The following is a 23,831-nucleotide window of genomic DNA, read 5'->3' as shown; positions in this document are numbered from 1 at the left end:
CCACAAATGATGTGAGGGAAAGTTCAAGCAACTGCCTTCAGAGAAAAAAACTGAGGGAACAGAAAAGTCTATAAATAAAAATACTAAATAGGCCCTTTCAGAGGCCCAATACACAAGGAGCCCTGCTCTGATGCTGTTCACTGTTTCCCACACCAGGAACAGCCTTTAGCCAATGCAGGAACTATAAGAAAATCTTAACTCACCACAGACAGTGAGGTCTATTGCCCTCAAAGCACCCCCTTAGGCAAACATGGCTTTCCAGATCAGGTGATACCTGCTGCCTCTTTGCAGAAATAGACTGCCCTGAAAAGACTCCCTCCAAATAGAGGAAGACAGGGGAGCAATGGACCCTACTGCTGAGCTGGAGAGTAAACATCCCTTCTTCGGGGCAGGGTCCATCAGTGGAGACTGAAACAGGGAACAAGCCAGAAATCTCCAAAGGCTTAACTAAAAGAAACTGTCAGTTCCCCTACCAGACTTCTGCAACATACAGAGCAGCAGAATGAGCTCGGGGGGGGGGGGGGGGGGGGGGAGGTCAGAAGCCCTCTGCCCCAGAGAAGCCCCAGAGTAGCTGACGTGCATCCCCCCCAAAAAACAAAGGCGCATTGCAGGACCATCTACAACAGAATTCAAAGGTGAAAGTGTTTGTTCCAATAGAGAAATGTTGAGGAAATTTAGAAGGATCGAGCGAACATAGCCACAAAAACTTTCTTTCAGTAGAGTTTGTCGGTGGATTGAGATCCAGTCCTCGATTACACAGCTTGTAATATCCTTCAGTATACTGGTCCAATCTCTGGTGGTCACAGTACAGGTAAGTAATTTTGCTTTATTGGAGAAATCAGCACTCTAAGGCAGGAAGGAATCCTCAGGAGCTTAGCCGAGATTGGGTGGCAGAGCCGGTAGTGGGACGCAGGGATAGTGCTAGGCAGACTTATACGGTCTGTGCCAGAGCCGGTGGTGGGAGGTGGGGCTGATGGTTGGGAGGCAGGGATAGTGCTGGGCAGACTTACACGGTCTGTGCCAGAGCTGGTGGTGGGAGGCGGGGCTGGTGGTTGGGGGGCGGGGATCGTGCTGGGCAGACTTATACGGTCTGTGCCCTGAAAAAGACAGGTACAAATCAAGGTAAGGTATACACAAAAAGTGGCACATATGAGTTTATCTTGTTGGGCAGACTGGATGGACCGTGCAGGTCTTTTTCTGCCGTCATCTACTATGTTACTATCAGATTCCTTCTGGAAAACAGCCATCTAGAACCTATCTACCCGAGATGGGCATAAAAACTCCTCCAATCACGAAAAGGGCTACTGAGGTCAAGTTCTCTTAAGAAGAAAGGTTCAAATTAAGAGTCCCAGAGCAGAGGAGATCCTGCTCAGAAGATATAGAAGCAGCTTAAAGTAGTTCTGTTATTCCCTTGGATCCCCTTGCATAGTAGGAGCAGTTTGAGAAGAATTTGTGCCACTGCCCCAGCTACATGCGAACAGTTTCTGACTCAACAGTGATTTTGATAAACGAAACCAAAGCCTGGAGAAAATAAAGGGGAATCCCCTGTACCAGCAGTCTGTAATGGAACACAAGGTCCTTTAGGAGAAGCGCCCCCCTCCCCCTGCCCACATCAAGGCCACAGGGCGAGACAGGATCAGAGCCGATATACTACTACTACTTATCACTTCTATAGCGCTACAAGGCATACGCAGCGCTGTACACCATACATGAAAAGACAGTCCCTGCTCAAAGAGCTCACAATCTAAGAGGGCCGCGCCAGCAAAAAGGCGCACGTTCCTGCCATTTTAGCACGGGGAAAAGGCTGCTCGGGGAACTGTATAGCCCCAAAAAACGAAAGAATTGCATTGTTGCAGTATTAGCTAGAGTCTTAAGTTCGTAATGTAATACCAAAAAAGCTGTGACCCTAGAACAAAAATAGTTTATTTAAAGAATGTGCTTAAATGTGGAGAAAAACCCTCAGAAACCTAAGACCAAAAGTTGTCTAAGGTTTAGAGCGGGGTTACTGAAATCACAGGTAACTCACGCCCAGATTCTATCATAGGGTAAAAAACTCCACTAGTTTGTTGAACAAAAATGCTTGTTATTGTTATTATTTTGATTTACCAAGCATAAGAAATTACGGTTCAAGATAATCACGACATTAACTTCAAGTATTGCATTGCTTAAGGGCAACTTTAAAGAAGTTAAGGACAAAGTTTTCATTCACCGTAATTTCTTATGCTTGGTAAATCAAAATAATAACAATAACAAGCATTTTTGTTCAACAAACTAGTGGAGTTTTTTACCCTATGATAGAATCTGGGCGTGAGTTACCTGTGATTTCAGTAACCCCGCTCTAAACCTTAGACAACTTTTGGTCTTAGGTTTCTGAGGGTTTTTCCTCCACATTTAAGCACATTCTTTAAATGAACTGTATAGCCCCCCCTTGCCTCTAAAGGGGGGGGGCTGTATAACTTCAGAAGAGACTGAAAGAAAGCCCTTCTGGCAAAGGAAAAACACTCCAGAGTTCAGTTTTTCTCTTTTATAATAATGCTAAAAGTTATTAGAGTAAATGGTTACAATAAAAATTATTTTATCCCGATGTTAAAGAAAATTGAATTCTTATTTACATCAGTCTAAATGTCAGTATAAGAAAAATAAAATCTCTCTCTCTCTGTTTCCTTTGGAAGCTACCAGAATCTGACTGGTACAAGATGTACTTAGCCAGAATACTGAAGCTTAATTTTGTCCAATCACTTAATGCCTTATATTTTCTCTCTTACTTATCTCGTATTCTTCAACTCTGACCTCTAAGGTCATCTTCCCATAATTCTGCTTCTTTGGTATTTTTTCCAATTATCCCTCATTTGCCCTTTGTAACCTCCCTCCCTCGAATACTTATCACTCATACTTGTCCTTCACTGAGAGTGTCTCTGTGTTATGCTTAGAGCCTGCTTTTTTTTTTTTTTTTTTTTTACTGGTGAGGAAGGTGAGGGGAGGCAAGGGGGGAAAGGGTGAAGAAGGGATCCAGAAGACTGAGTATGCCCCCAAAGTTGGCACCACCAGGCAGACACCCCTAAACGCAACTGGCCCACAGGACCCAGGAATATCCCCAACAGACAAATCCAGGAGCTGCTGAACAGCCGTCCACCACCTGCTGGAGATAAAGATGTACAGACATGTATTGAGGTGAAGGAGGAGCTGGCCGTCTGGTATCACTGCCTTCAGCTTTCTAATATCTATCTCCACCTGCTGGTAGATGGACACAACCTGCCAGTTCTTGGATTCATCTGCTGCATACACTAAGGAACTTAACCTAACCCCACCCACTATAGCCTCCCCAAACAGTTGAGTCACCGACCGCCTACACTACCAACAATAAAGCATGGCAACGTGGATGAAGCAGCTCATAGCCGGACTCCCTCCCCCTCCTCCCGACCTGACTTACTCACTGCACCAGCTTCCGCCTCCTTCTCTCTGGTGGCAGCCACAGTTCCCCCTCTCCTGATGATACGTGACCAACGTCTGTTTCCTGCCTTGAGCTTCGCAGGTGCCTCTGGTCAAAGCACGGTCGCCGCGGGCCACGTCAGAGTTTTCTTGAGAGAGAGAGAGAGAGAAAAAAAAAAGAGAAAGAGAGAGAGAGAAAAAAAGAGAAAGATGCATGTGGGCAGCATTTTAAAGAGGGCATGATCTTGCCTCCTCTTGGTCCAATTGGGACCAATAGGAAGGTGATACGGCTGCGGCGATGAAGAAAAAAATAATAATAATCGCTCAACCCACGACAAAAATAGCCCACAAAATCGTGGCCCGCCTGCTTTCAAAAAATCCTGGTGGGAGGAGTGGGAAATAGCCCAATTCTGCGGTTTTACAGCAGAATTGGCAACTTTGGTCTGTTTGCTTTGTTTTGAGTGTACAGGGATGATAGGTGTGCGGGGGAGGGGAAACAGATATTTACCTAATTGGCTTCAGCTTTTTGACGTCTTCCCATCTCCTGTTTTTAACCAACCTCCTTGACTTGACCCTCATAAGAGTTGTATCCAAAGGGGTAAGATTGAGACTGGAGATGGCATCAAGGAGGTTGGATAAAAACAGGAGATGGGATGACGTCAAAAAGCTGAAGTCAATTAGATAAATCTCTGTTTCTTCTCCCCCCCCCCCCACCCCACGCAGCCATCATCCTCGTACTCTCAAAACAAACCAAACAAACCTATGAGCTGCTGCATCCATGTTAAACACAGAAAAATGTTGTTGTTCTTTATTGCTGGTAGCATTTTTATTTAATCTCCAGAGCTACCAAGGGGTCCCAAATTTTGAGAGGGAGATTTTAGTACATGCCCCCCCCCCAGCCCCATCCCCATCCCACTTTGCCTTGGCACCATCCACTCTACATGGCTCCACCCCTGGCACACCTCAAACCCACGGCCATTTCAGAAAATATTTAATAGCCTAATACCCTTTTCAATTAGCTTTCAGAGGCCAACACCTTCTGCCTCAGATCAGTATAATGCTGTTATGGTATCCTCTCCTGACCTAAGGAAGGAAGTGTTGGTCTCTGAAAGCTAATAAAAAATGTTTTAAAATCAGTGAAGGTATCACCTTATTTTCTAGTTTGTGTTTTATTTGCATTTATTAAAACTTTATTAAACACAACTACCACATTACTTTATCCTAAATTAAAAATAACATTATTTTCTTTACCTTTGTTGTCTGGCCATTTACTTTTTCTAATTGTGTTGCTCCCAGTCTTTGGATTCTGCTTTCCTTCGTCTTCTCTTAACTCTCTTGCCAGGGTTTCCTGTCCATTTGTCATTTTTCTCTCCTTTTTCTTTGTTTTCTTCAATATTTTCTGCCTCTCTCTCTGTCCAGATTTAATTCATTCTTACTATCCATTCTTTAATTTCATCTACTTATGGCTTTTCATCTTTTCCTCACCCTTGTTCTCCCCATGCCCCTTCCTCTTATTCTCCAGTCTTTCACTACTCTGTCCTCTCCCCCTTTCCATCCCACAGCTCCCCTCTTTTTTTCTCCGTCCTTCCAGTGTTTCCCCTCTTTCTTTCTGCATCCTTCCATCCAGCATCTCCTCTTTTTCTCCCTACCCTTCCCTCCAGCGTCTTCCCTTTCTCTCTCCCCATCCTTCCACCCATCTACCCTCTCCCCTCCTTCTATCCAGTGTCTCTCTCTCTCTACCCTTTTCTGTTCAGTGTCCCCTCTCTCTCCACATACTTCCAGTCTCTCCCCTTTCTCTCTGCATCCATCTCCCCTCTCTCCCTATCCTTCTACCCAGCGTCTTCCCTCTTTCTCTCCCTATCCTTCCATCCAGCGTCTTTCTCTCTCTATCTTTCCATCCGTCTTCCCTCTTTCTCTACTTATCCTTCCATCTGTCTACCCCCTCTCCCGACCCTTCCATCCAGCGTCTCTCTCTCTATCCCCGTCTTTCCAGCCAGTGTTTCGCTCTCTACCTTTTCCATTCATCATGTCCCTCCTCTCTCTCCCCATCCTTCAATGTCTCTCCTGTTTCTCTCCCTACCCTTCCTCCAGCATCTTCCCTCTTTCTGCTCTCAGCCAGGACCCCCCCCCCCCTTATTTCCAGCAGCTTCTCTCTTTCTCCAGCTCTCCTCCATATCCCCTCCTTCTCTCCCCATCTTCCCACTCTCTCCATTCTACCTCCTGCCTCCCGCTCCCCCTTCCACCCGATATTCGTTTCCTGGCCACTGCTGCTTTTCTTGTTGAGCAGCAGCAGCAGCCAAAAAAAAAAAAAGAGCTAACAAAAAAATTACAAAACCAAGCGCAGCACTGCAGCAGCCTTCAGGCATGGGCCGTCGTCTCTGCAGCCAGTCCTCTCTCTCTCCCTGGAGCAGAACAGGAAGTCCATGTCAACTTCCTGCTCCAGTACAGGTGCAAAGAGAGGAAAGGGAGAGCCGATACCGGATGCCTGAAGGCTGCTGTGTGCCCGCTCTTTTTTCTTTTTTGGGTTGCGGCTGCTGCTGCTCAACAGAAGTAGCAGTGGCCAGGAAATGAATACCGGGTAGAAGGGGGAGCTACCGCCGTGGTGTCTAGCGGGAGACTTTCACGCTTTGGCGGAAGTGCAGGAGATGACCCGCTGAATGCGGGAGACTTGGCAGGTCTGAATCTCACATATATTTTTAAACATGCAGGCTTGTGCAGCATGGGGATATACACAGAGGAAGTTTAATAACGGAATAACATTTCATAGGTAGAGTAGTAATTTGCTATAAATCGTAATCAGTGTTTCATTTGGAGGGGCTGGTTATAGGGACACTCTAGCACGTGTTATATTCATGCAGAGATTTTTTTTTTCCTGGTAAAGGGCCACTAAACACAGACATCATGTTATTAGAATCAAGTGCTCAACATTCAAAGTTTCTATTTATTTATATAGGGCTTCTTTTACAAAGCCGTGCTAGCGAGTCCGTGCGTCAAATGACAGGAAGCCCATAGGAACTGAATGGGCTTCCTCTCATTTGCCGCACCAAGAATTGGTAGAACAACTTTGTAAAGGAGGCCCTTACTTATGACATTTATATCCCATAATAAACATGAATTAGGTTGAAACCTGAGAGCATTTAAAATCTTTTTTTCCTGTGCCTAGATCAAAATAGAAAAATGGTTTGTGGGAACCTGCTCCTTTTGTTTTGTGGAATGCAGTGGTATATTATAAAAATGCACTTAATGTTGGTTATTACTACTATTTACAACTGGTTGATATACAGCAGACATTAACCAAGTTAACGTCATGCTTTCTAATAAAGGCCCCGTTTACTAAGCCATGCTGAAGGTGCACTAACGTTTTTAGCATGCGCTAAAAATGCTAGCACACCTTAGTAAACAGGGCACATAAATATTTTAACAGCATTTTCTCAGTTATTACCCAAATACAAACACAATTATAATGTTACGTTTTGGATGTTACTGAATTCTATTATTCTGTCTCACTGTATTTCCAGTTTTGGCATAGTATAACTCATCATAAGGACAACACATAAGAAAACAAATGGACTGTAGCAGGGGCTTATAGCCCATTTAATTATGTTTAAATAAATGAGAGATCTGTAAGAAAAAAATATTTATTTTTATTATTTTGAGTTATGAAGACCACTTGTTCCTGAAACATGCTCAAAACAGAATAATCCATTTGTACAAAAGAGATAAGGTGAAGAAGTGATTCCATGTGTCCCAATGAAAGGAGGGCTTAATTTTACTTCCAATCTTTATAACACCATTCCATTACAACACTTATATCCCACCTATATCCATAGGAACCAAGCAGATCACAGTATCAAGTAGGGATTATAATAAAAAGAAAAAATGAACTATTTTTCTTTGCTGTAGAATTTATCAAAGAAATATGTCTTCAATAATTTCCTAAATAACACATAATTAGACTCTTTTTGAATAAACAAAGGTAACAAATTCCACATATTGCTAGATTGATAACAGAGGGCCCTGTTTACTAAGGCGCACTAGCGTTTTTAGCGCATGCTAATGCTAGGGACATCCATATATTCCTATGGGTGTCTCTAGTGTTAGTACATGCTAATTCTTAGCGTGCCTATAGCATGGCTTAGTAAACAGGGCCCAGAATGAGTTCTCATGAAATCATTTCAGCAAAGCACCTTTAAATGTTGGAAAACCTAAACTCAAAGTTGAGCAAAAATGTGAAGACAATCTAAATAAAGGAACGATAAAAGCTGAATTGTAGAAAATGGACAGAGACCATGTAAAGCTTTACAAACAAAGCATGCACTTTAAATTCAAATCTGGCAGCCAATGTAAACCTTTCAGCAAAAATGTTGCCGAGTCAAACTTATTTGCTCTATTAATCAACTGAGCTTCCCAAGGCAGATTACAACAGTTAAGATGAACCCATCAGTAAATAGGATATCCTCACTGAAATTTTGCTATGTATTACTGTATTGTATAGAACAATAATTTTTAAAGCTGTTTTAGTGATAATCAGTTTTTATTTCATGATATTTATATCTACATATGGGACGCTTTCATATAAATTAAAAAGCTGTCAAATAAGTAAAAAAAAAAAATTCTCCTTCACTTTTTAAGCCACTGCCTACCCAACTGGAACAGCTTTAGGCCCTGTTTACGGTAAGGTGCGTTAGTGTTTTTAGCGCGCCTACACTTAGCATGCACACTAACCACGTAGGCACCTATAGAGATATTGTAGGCGTGTACATGGTTAACACATATTAAAAATATTAATGAGCCGAGGAAGTGACATCACTGGTCTCGATGGCAGCCTGATTCTTTTCCTCTAGCCCGCTCTTCAGTTAATCCCTTCTCATCGGCGTATTTCTAGCGTTGAATTACCTATTTGTTTTGGGACCGCGGGGATAGTGTTAGATGCGTTTGTACTGGGGTTAGGCAGGGGGGAGGAGGCTGGTACTTCAGCTCCTTTCACCACTAATTTCCAGGATGTGGTATTTTTTGTTTAGGCAACTTGCAGTCTCACTCTGCGATCGAGTGCTTTCATGAGGCGGAACACAAATTGTGGTATGTATTGAGCAACATCTGATAGGACCTCACAGGTTGGGACACAATGTGGCTCCCAGAGAAACGCAGGGGAATTACCGGACAGTTACTACCCACAGTGTTGGCCACTTTTCATTATTGGGACTTAATATTTACAGCTAATAATACTCCTCTGTCACGACATACTCCAATTGTTAACCCATTGTTTTTACTGGGTACCGGGTGACTCCGTTTAAGCGGTGGGCGCAGGGGGGTTTGGACACGTGGGGGTGGTTATACGATGAGGGGGAATTTCTCTCATTTGAGACTCTTTTGGAGAATTATCGGCTTCGCCCTAGTGTTCGTTACGCTTATGCCCAGCTGAAACACTTTTTGCAAACCCCAGTTTACAGGACATGTATTGTGAGGGAGGATTCTTATTTAGAAGATCTGTGTGAAGACTCCAGGACTACTCAGGGGCTGATTACATGCCTGTACGGGTTTCTGGCTAGGCGTACTAAACTCTATATTCTTCATAGGCTGAATTGGGAAAAGAAACTGGGTGTTACAATCAGGGGCGTATCTGGACTCCGGCGGTAGGGGGGGCCAGAGCCAGAGGGAGGGGCACATTTTAGCCCCCCCCCCGCCGCCGCCGCCCCCCCCCACCGCCGAGCCCCCACCGCCACCAATGACTCTCTCCACCCCCCTCCCGCCGCCAACCCTCCCCCGCTGCCGTTCTTACTTTTGCTGGCGGGGGACCCCAACCCCCGCCAGCCGAGGTCTGCTTCCACCTGCCGCTGCCGTAAAAACATCTTCTTCAGCCGGCGGGGGACCCCAAACCCCCGCCAGCCGCCCCGCGGTGTTTAAAATTCATCTTCGGCCTCCGTGGCCGTGCTGCTGTGATAGGCGCTGTTGAAATCCACTTCGGAGTCTGACGTCGTTGTACGTTGTACGTGCTGCGACGTCAGACTCCGAAGTGGATTTCAACAGCGCCTATCACAGCAGCACGGCCACGGAGGCCGAAGATGAATTTTAAACACCGCGGGGCGGCTGGCGGGGGTTTGGGGTCCCCCGCCGGCTGAAGAAGAAGTTTTTACGGCAGCGGCAGGTGGAAGCACACCTCGGCTGGCGGGGGTTGGGGTCCCCCGCCAGCAAAAGTAAGAACGGCAGCGGGGGAGAGTTGATGGCGGTAGGGGGTCCAGGGCAAAATCTGCGGGGGCCCAGGCCCCTGAGGCCCCACGCAGATACGCCCCTGGTTACAATACCTGCTGATAACTGGTTGGTCATGGAGAAAGCACTTTTAAAATCTTCTCTGGCTGTTGCTTTAAAGGAAAATGCAATCAAGGTATTTTATCGTTGGTACCTTACTCCGGTGAGATTACATCATATGTTTCCCAATGAATCCCCTAAATGCTGGCGAGGTTGTTTAGTACTAGGGACGATGGGTCACATCTGGTGGTCATGTCCCAAAGCTCAGGCTTACTGGAGGGAAGTCCAATCTCCAGTTAAGTTTGGGTAGATTGGTACAGTGGCATTCAGCTGTATTTTTATTGGGTAGGAAGCCAGCGGGACTTACTCTTCAGTAGTCATTATTGGTGCGCCATGCCTTGCATGCTGCTCGTCTAAATTTGGCGAAGCACTGGAAAGTACGCACGGTCCCTTCATTGGTATGATGGATTTCTAAATTGTGGTATATATGCAGTGCTTTTTTTTGTAGAAAAAAAGGTGCCGGTACTCATTATGGGCGGGGTCACCACATACGGCCCCACCCCTTTTATAGTCACACCCACATTAGCCACACCCCTTATACTAGCCATGGCACATATAAACAGACATCATTGAAAATATTATACTAGTAAAGGAGAAAAAAATAACGTGATTTAAAAAAAATTTTTTTTTATTTATAACCATTTAAATTTTTACAAGCAATAAAACAACTTGCCGGAAATACAGAGAAAGTAATACATAAGAATTATTTCAGTCAGGTAATTCTTTTCTCTTCCTTAGACCACTGAATAGGGAGAGTGAAACAAGACAAGGAGATCAATTAAACAGTAAACAGAGAAAAAAAAGTGGTATTAACCTGATTATCCCCAGACATTACTTGTGTAATTAATTATTCCACATTGATCATCTGGTTGGCTTCTTCAAGGCCAATACGGTTTATAGTCAAATCATTTCACATTCTTTCTTTTTTAAAAAACAGAAGTTATTTAACAATACATATACTTAAGTCTCTAATTCAAATCCCACTGATTAAAGTAATCCCAGTTTTCATAGGCTTCACTCCTTTTAAAGTAATAATTGAGGAAATATTTCTGAGGAAAACTTTAGGAGGTCATACCCGGAACTCTGGGAAAAACAATAATCTCGATATTAATTATCTCTATATAAAACACACCTCCAACGTTCTAATGAAGCCTCACTTACCCAACGTTCTAAAAGTGAAGGGGGTGAGATCGCTTTGTGTCTGCCCCGCCCACGCGTCAAACGTGATGACGTCGAGGGCGGAGCAATGACACTCAACCAATCGCATCGCTCCGCCCTCAATGTCATCAAGTTTGACGCGAGGGACGAGCACACATCAAACACACACGTTGCTAGGGACTTTTGGAGGCTTCAAAACAAGTACGCAGCTTCCCCTCGTCACACCCCCCCAAGGTCGCCTATTCAATTCTCCACCCCCCCCCCCCAGTTTGACGCTTCCACTCTCCAAACGCCCGCGACCGAGGTCGCTGCTTCCCCCATCCCCCCCCAAAGGTCGCCTCTTTCAAACACAACCCCCCCCTCGAGTTCGCAGCTTCCTCTCTCAAGCCCCCCCCCCCCGAGGTTGCCGTTTCACATATCCACCCTCCCTTCTCAAAGATCGCCGCTAATCTTAACAACAACAACAACAAAAAACGAAACACAGACAGCCTTCAGCCATTGGCTGTCTGCGCTGCAGCCACTCATCTCTCACTGGCCCTGGAGCACAGGAACATGAACTTCAAAACAACTTCCTGGTACCTGCGCTCCTACGGAGACAGAAAGAGGAGAGAGGAGCAGCAGCACAGCACACAAATCAATGCATGAATGCTGCATGCACTGCCTGGGAGGCAGCACAGAAAAGAGAGAGGAGGGCTTGGGATGAAGAGGGGGGCTTGGGGGAGGGACAGCAGACTGGAATGTCGATGGTGAGCACAGGGGGAGGAAGAGGAGCACAGAACGGGAAGGGGAATGCGCCTGTAATCCGTTGGGTTGGTCGTGAGCCCTTGGGCCCTGGCCGAGGCCAGCAGGGCGCCGACCCAGGCCAAGGGGAGACCGACCCACCACCGCACACCCCAGCTACACAATACCCCCTAAGCTACCCCTCCCCCCAGTCCCTCAGGAAGAAGGGAAATAGGCATACAGGCGGGCCTCGCGGCCGAACCGGAACCCACGCAGACAGAGCCACTCGTGCGAGCCTCACGGCTGAACTGGAACCCAATCACACACAGGGAGGGGTGAAAGAACCCAGAGGGCCCCAAGATGCCAGACACGCGCTGAACACCAGCAATAGGGCAGAGGGGGAAACAAAGGACCAGAGCGGGCCACGCCCACGCAGGGGACTAGCGCAGGACAGGGGAACTAACACAGCAACCCCCTCCCCACCAGGGTAGGAGCCCCAGGCAGAAGCCAGAGGAACCAAACACAAAGGAAGGCAGAAAGCCTTTGCCTCAAACCCACTGTAGACAGAGGCACACAGAACATAAAGGGTTAAGCTTGTAGAGCCAGCAGAGAGAGAGTGCCATAAATCAACAAACAATCAGAGAGAACGCTTCCCCTCCCGAGAGGGAGTGGGGCCCATCCAAACAAACACACTGGCAGAGGCAGGAATACAATACACACAGTACACAAAGGGTTAAACTCACTGAGCCAGCAGGCCAGGACACTGGGAAGAGAAATCCTTAAAACAAACAAACAAAGGAGAACGCTCTCACTCAGCCCAGAGCCCCGGAGGCTGAGCAATGCCCAGCCCCCACTAAACAAACGAGCAGCTGACCCTGATTACAGAGCTACCCGCGCACACACACACACACACACACACACAGCAGCAGCTAACCCAGAGGGAAGGAAAAGAACACTCTAAATCAACACAGATCCCTGTCAGAACCTAGAGCACGTTCTGAGAGAAACCTATCAGGCTTTCCTGTTACCACCAGATAAGTAACGCAAAAGCAGAGAAACTCTTCAGCTGCAGGCTAAAGTACTATCCCCTGACGTCAGCACAACCCCTGGCAGCCAATCAGAAGAGACGTCCCCCCCTCCCCCTCAGCCAAACCGGCAGAATCATAACATCACCCCCCCTTCAAGGGCCCCCCCTACCCCGTCCACGAGGTTTAGGTTTGTGAGGGAAAAGGCGATGGAACCGTCTGACTAGGATTGGCGCGTGGACATGAGTAGCGTCCTCCCAGGAATTGTCTGCCGGTCCATATCCCATCCACGCAATGAGATACTGGAGATGTCCCCGGAAGCGCCTTGCATCCAAGACATCCCGGACTTCGTATTCCCCCTGGGAGGCTGAGATGGCTGGACTAGCAGGCAACGCGGGCAAAGCCCCTTTTCTCAGAATCACAGGCTTCAGCAAGGACACATGAAAGGTGTTATGTACCCGTAATGTAGGTGGTAACTTTAGCTGATAACAGACCCGATTCACTTGCCTCACAATGGGATACGGGCCCACAAATCGAGGTGCAAAGCGGGAGGAGGGAATCTTCAGACGAAGATTACGCGTGGACAACCACACCAAGTCGCCAGGCTGGAAGTGCGGTTCCACTCTGCGAGACCGATCCGCTTGGCGTTTCATACGAGTGGAGGTCACTCGCAGCGCTTTCTGAACTGATGACCAAATTGCTTGGAGCGAGGTCACCGCATCAACCGCTGCCGGGACATCCAAGTTGGTTTTCAAAGGGGCTGGTATCCGCGGGTGTCGTCCATATACGATGTAAAAGGGCGACGCGCCCGTGGCTGAGCTCACTCGGTTGTTATGAGCGAATTCTGCCCAAGGCAGCAGCTGACTCCAGTTGTTGTGGTGCTCATTGACATACATCCGTAGGAACTGCTTCAAGCATTGGTTCACTCGTTCTGTTTGGCCATTGGATTGTGGGTGATATCCCGACGAAAAGTTCAGCTTTACTTCAAGGGCCCGATTCAGGGCTCTCCAGAACTTTGAGACAAACTGTACTCCTCGATCAGAGGTAATAGATTCTGGCAGACCATGGAGACGAAAAATAGAGCTGATGAAATACTGTGCCAGCTTCACCGCCGAAGGAAGGGTAGGCATGGGTATGAAGTGGGCCATTTTAGAAAACCGGTCCACCACTACCAAGACAACTGTGTGCCCTTCAGAGTTAGGCAGATCCGTAACAAAGTCCATGGCAATGTGGGTCCACGGTCTCTCAGGTACCGGTAAAGGCATCAGCAACCCCTGGGGTCTCCGACGGTCAGCCTTATGCTGGGCGCACTCAGGACACGCAGCCACAAACTCCTGCACATCCCGATCAAGTGAAGGCCACCAATACTGCTGGGAGATGAACCGCTTGGTTCCCAGGATCCCGGGATGTCCTGCCATTCGAGAGGCATGCCCCCATTGGAGTGTCTTTTCTCTCAGCCGGGGTGGCACAAAGGTCATACCTGCAGGTACTGCTAGCGTCATCGCGGGCACAATGACATCAGGTTTAATTACATACTGCAGGGGTTCTTCCTCCAGGTCAGCCTCCATGGACCTGGAGAGGGCATCTGCCTTGATGTTCTTCTCCGCTGGATAGGTCAGAATGAAATCAAAGCGGGAGAAGAATAGTGCCCACCGGGCCTGGCGAGGATTCAGCCTTCTCGCTTCTCGTAAATAAGTCAGGTTTTTATGGTCCGTGAACACCGTGAAGGGCTCCTGCGCCCCTTCCAGCAGATGACGCCATTCTTCCAGGGCCAATTTAATGGCTAATAGCTCCTGATCCCCGATGGCATAATTCTTCTCGGCAGGGGTATACTTTTTAGAGAAGAATGCACATGGGAGAAGTTTCCCACTGGGGTGGGCCTGGGACAGCACTGCTCCTACGCCAACCGATGATGCATCCACTTCCACGAAAAATTTATTTGTCGGGTTGGGATGGCGCAACACTGGAGCTCCAACAAATGCCTGTTTCAGATTCTCAAAGGCCTGACACGCCTCAGACGACCAGTTGCGAGCGTCAGCGTTCTTCTTAGTCAAGGCAGTAAGAGGGGCAGTCAGGGACGAGTAATTCCAAATAAACTGCCTATAGTAGTTGGCAAAACCTAAGAAGCGCTGTAGAGCCTTACGCCCCGTAGGTTGCTGCCAGTGCAGGATGGCTGTCAGCTTACTGGGGTCCATACGCAGCCCGTAGTTAGAAATGATGTACCCCAGGAAGAGCAGTTCGGAGCGATGGAATTCACATTTTTCCAATTTCACATAGAGGTGGTTCTCCCTCAACCGCTGCAATACGGTCTTCAGGTGCTCCTGGTGCTCTTCCTCAGCCCTTGAAAAAATCAAAATATCGTCCAAGTAGACCATCACAAACTTATACACAGTACACAAAGGGTTAAACTCACTGAGCCAGCAGGCCAGGACACTGGGAAGAGAAATCCTTAAAACAAACAAACAAAGGAGAACGCTCACTCAGCCCAGAGCCCGAGCAATGCCCAGCCCCCACTAAACAAATGAGCAGCTGACCCTGATTACAGAGCTACCCACACACACACACACACACACACACACACACACACACACACACACACACACACACAGCAGCAGCAGCTAACCCAGAGGGAAGGAAAAGAATACTCTAAATCAACACAGATCCCTGTCAGAACCTAGAGCACGTTCTATCAGGCTTTCCTGTTACCACCAGATAAGTAACGCAAAAGCAGAGAAACTCTTCAGCTGCAGGCTAAAGTACTATCCCCTGACGTCAGCACAACCCCTGGCAGCCAATCAGAAGAGACGTCCCCCCTCCCCCTCAGCCAAACCGGCAGAATCATAACAGCGCCACCTGCTTAAAACACTCACACATACACTCACTCTGAGGGGGGTGGGAAGGGTGGCCTGGAACTTGGAGGGTGACTGGGGCGGTGAGAGGAGGGGAAAGAACAGCGGCATGGTAGGGGGAGGGGAATGCACCACCTGCTTAAAACACTCACACATACACAGAAACACACACACTCTTTCAAACACACACACTCTCTCCCTCAATCACTCACACACAAAGTCTACATATATCAAACGCACACTCACATTCTTACACACACACTCATTCTCACACAGCCTCACTCTGTCACACACACTCGCACATTCACTCAGTCTCTCTCACACACACACTCTCACGATGAAAACCATGCTAGCGCCCGTTTCATTGGTCTCAGAAACGGGCCTTTTTTACTAGTCTATAATAATGTTCATTTTATTATTCAAAGTTTCTGGTCTATTATCATTTTCAAAATCATAACCACTTCTTGCTCGTGTAGAATCATTTGCTGTATCAATTTTTCACTCTCAAAGGGTTCAGTTAAATTGTCCATGTAACTCTCTAATAAAATTATATCTGGAACAAAATTATTTACTGCCACCGTTAGGTCCTGAAGCGCCTTCCAGATGGTATTCAATGTAACCTCCACGGGAGGCAAAAACTCCAAGTTGATTTCTCTTAGGTGCTTAGGAGTGGTTCCGCCGATTTGGGTTCTGCTGTAAACATCCTCCGTTTCAGCATATGCCTCTAACTCACTCCTCCACTCCTTTGGACATGGTGGTTGAATAATTCGGGAGCAATGGAGTTGTTTTTTTTCCAGGTCCAAGAGCATCGACGCTCCTTGGCCGGCGCTAATCAAAGAACTCGCCAACCCTTTCATCTGTGGGCAGTTCGTCGCGCAGCGGTCCCGCACTTGCTGCTCAGGGGACAAAACGCTGGCCATCGGCAGCTGACCGCTGGTTGTCCCCTTCCTGTCAGTTAAGGTAACTGCAATTGCAGAGAGAAAATTTACGTAAAAAATATGAAACTTCAGAGGGCAGCTGGGCCGTTGGGCATACGAACTTCAGGTCGCCATCTTACCACTCTCCCAGGTGATTTTTTTTTTTCATTATAAATAATTTCTGTAAGCTGTTACAGCTCCAGTATACCCAGTGCAAAATAAGACAGCAGATGTAAATTCTCAAATTGGACAAATTCCAAACACTAAAATGAAAATAAAATGATTTTTTCTACCTTTGTTGTTTGGTGACTTTCTTTTTCTATCCATATTGGTCCCAGTCTCTGATTCTGTTGCTCTCTATCTGTTCTCAACACCGTTTCCAGGGCTTCCTTTCCATTTATTTACTTTCCTCCTTTCTTCTTCATTTCTTGCCCTACATCCATAAGTAAAAGCTGGGTTCTCCTCCGTGGAATTGACTGGAGGAGGTACAACGTGGATCCAGTTTTTGCCTATTTTCTCCATCCATGTGCAGTTTTTCTCCTCTCTTCCCTTTCCCTCATCTCCATCCATGTGCATCTTCTTTTTTCTTTTCTTTCCTCCCCTCCATCCACGTCCAGCACTTCTCCTCTCTCCTCCCTTCCATTCATGTCCAGTATGTCTCCTCTCTCCCCTGCCCTCCCATGTCCAGTGATTCTCTTCTGTCCCCGTCTCTTCTCTCCTGCCATCCATGCCCAGCAATTCTCCTCTCCCCTTCCCTCTCCTCCATGTCCAGCGAATCTCTCTTCCCTGACCTCCCCTCCCATCCATGTCCAGTATGTCTCCTCCTTCCCCTGCCCTCTCCTCCCATCCATGTCCAGTGATTCTTCGCTGCCCCGTCCTCCCCTGCCATCCATGTCCAGCAATTCTCTGCCCCCTGTCCTCTCCTGCCATCCATGTCCAGTGATTATCCTCTGCCCTCCCCTTCCATCCATGTCCAGTATGTCTCCTCCTTCCCCTGCCCTCCCCTACCATCCATGTCCAGCAATTCTTCTCTGCCCCCTGTCCTCCCCTGCCATCCATGTCCAGCGAATCTCTCTTCCCTGACCTCCCCTCCCATCTAGGTCCAGTATGTCTCCTCCTTCCCCTGCCCTCCCCTTTCATCCATGTCCAGCAATTTTCTCTTCCCTGCCCTCCCCTCCATGTCCAGCGATTCTCCTCTCTCCCCCTGCCCTCCCCTCCATGTCCAGCAATTCGCCTCTCTCCTCCCCTGCCATCGATGTCCAGCAATTGTCTCTCCCCTGCCCTCCCATCGATCTCCAGCAATTCTCTCTTCCCTGCCCACCCATCGATCTCCAGCAATTCTCTCTCCCCTGCCCCCTTCGATGTCCAGCAATTCTCTCTTCCCTGCCCTCCCCTCGATGTCCAGCGATTCTCTCTTCCCTGCCCTCCCATCGATCTCCAGCAATTCTCTCTTCCCTGCCCCCTTCGATGTCCAGCAATTCTCTCTTCCCTCCCCTCCCCTCGATGTCCAGCGATTCTCTCTTCCCTGCCCTCCCCTCGATGTCCAGCGATTCTCTCTTCTCTGCCCTCCCCTCGATGTCCAGCGATTCTCCTCTCTCCCCCCTGCCCTCCCCTCCATGTCCAGCAATTCGCCTCGCTCCCCTGCCATCGATGTCCAGCAATTGTCTCTCCCCTGCCCTCCCATCAATCTCCAGCAATTCTCTCTTCCCTGCCCACCCATCGATCTCCAGCAATTCTCTCTCCCCTGCCCTCCCATCGATGTCAAGCAATTGTCTCTCCCTTGACCTCCCTTCGATGTCCAGCAATTCTCTCTTCCCTGCCCTCCCCTCGATGTCCAGCGATTCTCTCTTCCCTGCCCTCCCATCCCATCAATGTCCAGGAATTCTCTCTTCCCTGCCCTCCCATCGATGTCCAGCAATTCTCTTTCCTGCCCTCCCATCCCATCGATGTCCAGCAATTCTCTCTCCCCTGCCCTCCCATCGATGTCCAGCAATGCTCTCTTCCCTGTCTTCCCCTCCTCTCCCATCGATGTCCAGCTTCTCCTCTCGCCTCCACGTCACTGCCCCTGGAGTAAGACCACGGAGGAGCACAGCGCCGTGAGAGGCAAGAGGAGGAGCGACTGCAGAGCTGACAGCCAATGCCTGATGGCAGTCTATGGTGCCGCGTTTCAGGTTTAAAAACATTTATTGCTTTTTTTTCTTTTTTTGTAGCGGCCGCTGCTGCTCAACAGGAGAAGCAGCAGCGGCCAGACAGCGTTACCAGTGGCAGCTGCGGGTGGCGAGGGGGTTTGATGCGCCGGGGGGGGGGGGGAAGAAGGTCACTGGACACGGGTGGCTGGAGGGGGAGAGGAGGGTCGCTGGACATGGAAGCTTGGAGGGGGAGGCAGGGGAGAGGGAGGTGGAGAGGGGGTCCTGAGACCAGACAGGTGGGAGTGGGGGCACACACTCACTGTCTCTCCCATACACTCTTATCTCTGTCACACACACACAGACACAGACATGTTCTCTCACACACAAACACACAGACATTCTGTGTCTCTCTCTGACACACACACTCTGAGGAAAACCTTGCTAGCGCCCGTTTTATTTGTGTCAGAAACGGGCCTTTTTTACTAGTACTATAATAAAACGCAAGTACCCGTATATTTAATTAAATAGCATACAACTCCATCCAAATGCAGACCCCGGCAAACACCGGCAGGTAGGTACGAGTACTTGCACATACATACACCAACAGAAGTTTATAAAATCAATTTCCTCAAAATGCTTTAAGAAATTAATTATTTTCAAAGCGATTAACATTTGTTTTCAAAATCCAAATAACAGTAAAACATATAAAAGTCTCGCATTTACAAATTCAAAGGTGGTAAGGGTGGGTGCATAGAGTACTTGTTCAAATCCATGCATTCATGCCTGCGTAAAACTTGGGTACTATTGCATAAGAATACCACTTGCTAAAACCTCCTTATAGTGAACTGCGGCTCTGAACAAGACGGGAACTCTCTCTCCTTAATGTTTTGAAAGGATAGGTCCCCTAGGTCCTTCTTTCACGCACGCAGCTCCCACATAACCGCTACACTGGGACATTAAAGAGGTCGAAATCGGCTAGATGTAATAGATTAGAGGCAAAGTGGAGAAAACAAATATTCAACAACACCCCACCCCTCGTTCCTACCTTCAAGTTTGCCTGAGGTCCTCACCAACAGAAGGTCACACTCACACACTTCACTTAAGCCCAATCCATTCCTGCCTAAAAAATCCTTTTCTCCTACCTCTGCCAGTTCCCTCTCCGGCGCAACTTCTTTCCCTCCGCCCAAGGAGGTCAATCTAACCTCCTTGGCTCTGCCCCGCTCTCTCTGACGCAGCTTCCTGTTTCCGGCGGGGCGGGACGGGGCAGAGGAAAGGCCTTCAGGCCTCCGCTGGGAAACAGTTTGGACGGTTGCTCTTGCCGGCGACCTCAAAGACAAGTTTGAAGGTAGGATGGAGGGAGGGGTTTGTAATTGAGGGAGAAAGAGATGGATAGTGGGTGGGGGTGGACAGAGTAGGGGACGAGATGCCGGACCACGGACAGGGAGTAGAGATGGTAGACCACAGCGGCGGGAGAGGGAAGGGGCTACCGGCTCCTGGAATACATGTGAAGAGAGATGCTAGGCGTATGTGCCAGATCTCTTGGTATCTCTGCATTGTAATACCTTCACTTTAGTTTCAGGTCATCTTAATTAGCCTGCCTTTAAGATTGTTATAACAGACTTTTTAAAAATCTGACGTTTTCAACAATATAGCAATATGATACTAAACAGCATGGACTATTTGAATTATAAGAAAACTGTTTAGATACGAGAAAGATGAGGTTCTGGAGGGAGGTAAGAGGAGGGCTGTATGCTCCTTTACTTCAGATAGCAAAGGACCTAGGAGGATAACAAAATTCGGCTTGCATAAAAGGAGAAGAGATTTTTGCAATTAGTCACACCTTATGGCTAGCAGCTAGGATGTATTCTTTACAGTTTGGGAAGACTAGAGAGGGGCCAATGTGATCTTTTATTCTTCTGTCCATTATCTATTGTTTTTCACTTATAGAGCATAAAAGAAAAAATAAGCAAATGCATTTCATTCTGTCGCTTTTTAGGGCATCAAGTTTGAGCATTCTTGTGCACCCTAAAGTATTAAGTTTGAATATATATGCAAATTACTAAGCTTACAAAATCAGTTGTGTTTCACATTGGGTTTTTATACCATATTGAAGTCTAATTTCCAAGTTTAGACTTCAGTAATTCCTTTGTAAGGACTGCCCCCAAACAACATGACTTAACTTGAAGGGTCCTAGAAAGCAGTGTAGGAATTACACAGCTGTTGATGCCTAATGCTGATGAGGGGTGATATCACATAAGCTTTCAAAAGACAAAAATTAACTTTTCTTTTTTTTTAATCTAGCGGTGTTTTATCACTGCAATAGTTTTATTTTGCATTTATTTGCAAACTTTCTTTCTAAATATATAAATAAAGATTAGCTCCTTTTACTTGTTTTGTGTCCTGCCCTGACTTATTTCAGTGTCACAGTATTCATTTGTATGGCTGTAGTGTAATAGCACAGTACATCAAATATCAAACTGGAATTGATAACCCAACTAGGATTGTATAAGTCCTTAAGGAAGAGGAAGAAAACAGACACACTAGTTGTAATTGAGTTGTGTAGTCTTGTAACTGCCCATTGACCATTTAGCAGTATAAAATATTTGTACCTTTTTCTTGCTTACAGTTTTCTAACTTCTCGTGAATGTTAGCCAGAATGAGGACAGTTTTATTAGTCTGCCAAGATCAAATATGCCGGAGCTGAATTTTCAGATATTACAGCATAGATGCGGAGTACATGTGGTCAGTAAACTTACAAAGAAAATGCTTCTTTCTGTGCAGCTGTAATATCTGATTTTATGTTTGTTTTTGTACTTTCATATATCAGCTTTACCAAAAGCATCCTGTTGGAAACTTTAGTTTAAACTTGAGAGGGGCAGACTCTCTTCTAGGATTGAAATGGAGTGGAGGAGTGGCCTAGTGGTTAGGGTGGTGGACTTTGGTCCTGGGGAACTGAGGAACTGAGTTCAATTCCCGGCACAGGCAGCTCCTTGTGATTCTGGGCAAGTCACTTAACCCTCCATTGCCTGCCGCATTGAGCCTGCCATGAGTGGGAAAAGTGCGGGGTACAAACGTAACAAAAAAAAAAAACATACATACATACATGGTTGTGTGTACTGCAAAATGTGCTGATGCTGTGTGTTTCATAGCTGGAATCACATTCAGTATATTATAACAAGGTTTTCACAAATGGGGAAAATGCAGAATACTATGTCTGAATGTCTCCTGAATAATCAGTCTCCTGCTGTTGATTTTGGTTATGATTATTTTAAAATAAATGATATATACTGAAATATAACTGAGATTATGCTCTGTGGGAGCATACGCTGGCAGAGAAAGCACAACTACTCAGATCTATATGCTTGAACTACAGTATGTTAATGTTTAATAAAATATTTCAGAAGAAAGAAAGCAAGTGATAAGCACTTAGAAATACAAAGTTCCATAGGTTACTATCCTGCTTATTTTCGAAGGAGAAGGGCGGCCATTTTCCGACACAAATCAGGAGATGGCCAGCCTTCTCCTAAAGCCGGCCAAATCGGTATAATCGAAAGCCAATTTTGGCTGTCTTCAACTGCTTTCCGTCGCAGGGCCGGCCAAAGTTCAAGGGGGCGTGCCGGTAGGGTAGCGAAGGCGGGACGGGGCGTGGTTAAGAGATGGCCGGCCTCGGCCGATAATGGAAAAAAGAAGGCCGGCCCTGACGAGCATTTGGCCAGCTTTACTTGGTCTCTTTTTGTTCACGACCAAGACTTGAAAAGGTGCCCGAACTGACCAGATGACCACCGGAGGGAATCGGGAATCATTTCCCCTTACTCCCCCAGTGGTCACCAACCCCCTCCCACCCAAAAAAATAAAAAACATTTTTTTATTCCAGCCTCAAATGTCGTATGCAGTTCCATGACAGCACTATGCAGGTCCCTGGAGCAGTTTTTAGTGGATGCAGTGCACTTCAGGCAGGCGGACCCAGGCCCACCTGTTACACTTGTGGTGGTAAATGGGAGCCCTCCAAAACCCACCCGAAACCCACTGTACCCACATCTAGGTGCCCCCCTTCATCCCTAAGGGCTATGGTAGTGGTGTACAATTGTTGGGAGTGGGGGTTGGGGGGCTCATCACCCCAGGTACGGGAGCTATGCACCTGGGATCATTTTGTGAAGCCAACTGCAGTGCCCCCCTAGAGTGCGCGGTTGGTGTCCTGGCATGTGAGGGGGACCAGTGGACTACAAATGCTGGCTCCTCCCATGACCAAATGCCTTGGATTTGGCCGGGTTTGAGATGGACGCCATTAGTTTCCATATATCGGCGAAAACCAATGGCGGCAATCTCTAAGGGCGGCCCAAATGTTGAGATTTGGCCAGCCCCAACCGTATTATCAAAACGAAAGATGGCCGGCCATCTGATTTCAATAATACGGTCGGGTATGCCGCTTAACGGGGCCGTCATTAGAGATGGCCGCCCTTATAGATGGCCGGCCCCATTCGAGTATGCCCCTCTATGTGGCTGATTTTCAAAGTTTAGACTTACAAAGTTACGTGGAGGGGCATTTTCAATATGACGTCTAAGTCCGACTTTGGACATTTTGCATAAAACGTCCAAAATCTGAATAAGAAAGAAGGTCATTTTCAAAACAGAAAAACATCTTTTTTTTTTTTCTGAAAATACAAGGTTTTGTGATTTGGACGTTTTGTCTTTTTGGTCTATTTTCAAACAAAAAAAAAACGTCCAAGTGCAAAAAAACACAAAATCAAACCATTGGGATGTAGGAGCCAGCATTTTTAGTAGACTGGTCCCCCTCACATCCCAGGAAAGCAATAGGGCACCCTAAGGGGCACTGCAGTGGACTTCGTAAAATGCACCCAGGTACACATATCACCATTGCTCCCTTATCTTCTCTGCTGAGCCTCCCAAAACCCACTACCCCCAAATGTACACCACTACCATAGCCCTTACGGGTGAAGGGGACACCTATATGTGGGTACAGTGAGTTTCTGGTGAGTTTTGAAGGGCTCACAGTTTTCTCCACAAGTTTAACAGATAGGAAGAGGTGTGGGCCTGGGTCCACCTGTCTGTAGTGCACTGCACCCACCAGTACACTGCTCCAGGGACCTGCATGCTGTTCTAATGGACCTTAGTATAACATCTGAGGCTGTCACAGAGTCTGGCAAGTAAATGTTTTTCATCACATTTTTTGGGGGTGGGAGGGGATTAGTGACTACTGGGGGGAAAGGGGGAGGTCATCCCTGATTCCCTCCAGTGATCATCTGGTTATTTAGGGCACCTTTTTGTGCCTTATTTGTC

The 23,831-nt window shown here is 47.2% G+C and overlaps 1 protein-coding gene and 1 long non-coding RNA gene across 8 annotated transcripts in view; one reads left to right on the top strand and one right to left on the bottom strand.

Moving 5' to 3' along the window:
• Positions 1-19,600, bottom strand: part of LOC115471764 — a 68,097-nt gene extending 48,497 nt beyond the window's left edge. Inside the window, exon 1 of one of the 2 annotated variants that reach the window (XR_003942414.1) lies at positions 19,579-19,600. This is a non-coding gene — a long non-coding RNA (uncharacterized LOC115471764). The remainder of the gene's footprint in view (positions 1-19,578) is intronic. The other variant, XR_003942412.1, reaches the window with a different exon arrangement.
• A 192-nt stretch (positions 19,601-19,792) lies between these two features.
• The window catches only part of ZBTB37 (zinc finger and BTB domain containing 37), a 54,389-nt gene continuing 50,350 nt past the window's right edge, over positions 19,793-23,831 (top strand). For 4 of the 6 annotated variants that reach the window (XM_030205836.1, XM_030205837.1, XM_030205835.1 and 1 more), the window contains exons 1-2: positions 19,802-19,878; positions 21,160-21,275. In XM_030205836.1, the coding sequence (XP_030061696.1) occupies positions 21,271-21,275 (5 nt within the window). In that variant the 5' untranslated portion in view covers positions 19,802-19,878; positions 21,160-21,270. Of the gene's footprint in view, positions 19,879-21,159; positions 21,276-23,831 lie in introns of all 6 variants that reach the window. The other 2 variants (XM_030205838.1, XM_030205839.1) reach the window with 2 other exon arrangements.

This window comes from Microcaecilia unicolor, chromosome 6 (genome assembly GCF_901765095.1).
Source record: "Microcaecilia unicolor chromosome 6, aMicUni1.1, whole genome shotgun sequence".
Taxonomy (NCBI): Eukaryota; Metazoa; Chordata; class Amphibia; order Gymnophiona; family Siphonopidae; genus Microcaecilia; species Microcaecilia unicolor.
The sequence above is the reverse complement of the archived record's forward strand: the minus strand, read 5'-3'. Positions and strand labels throughout refer to the sequence as shown.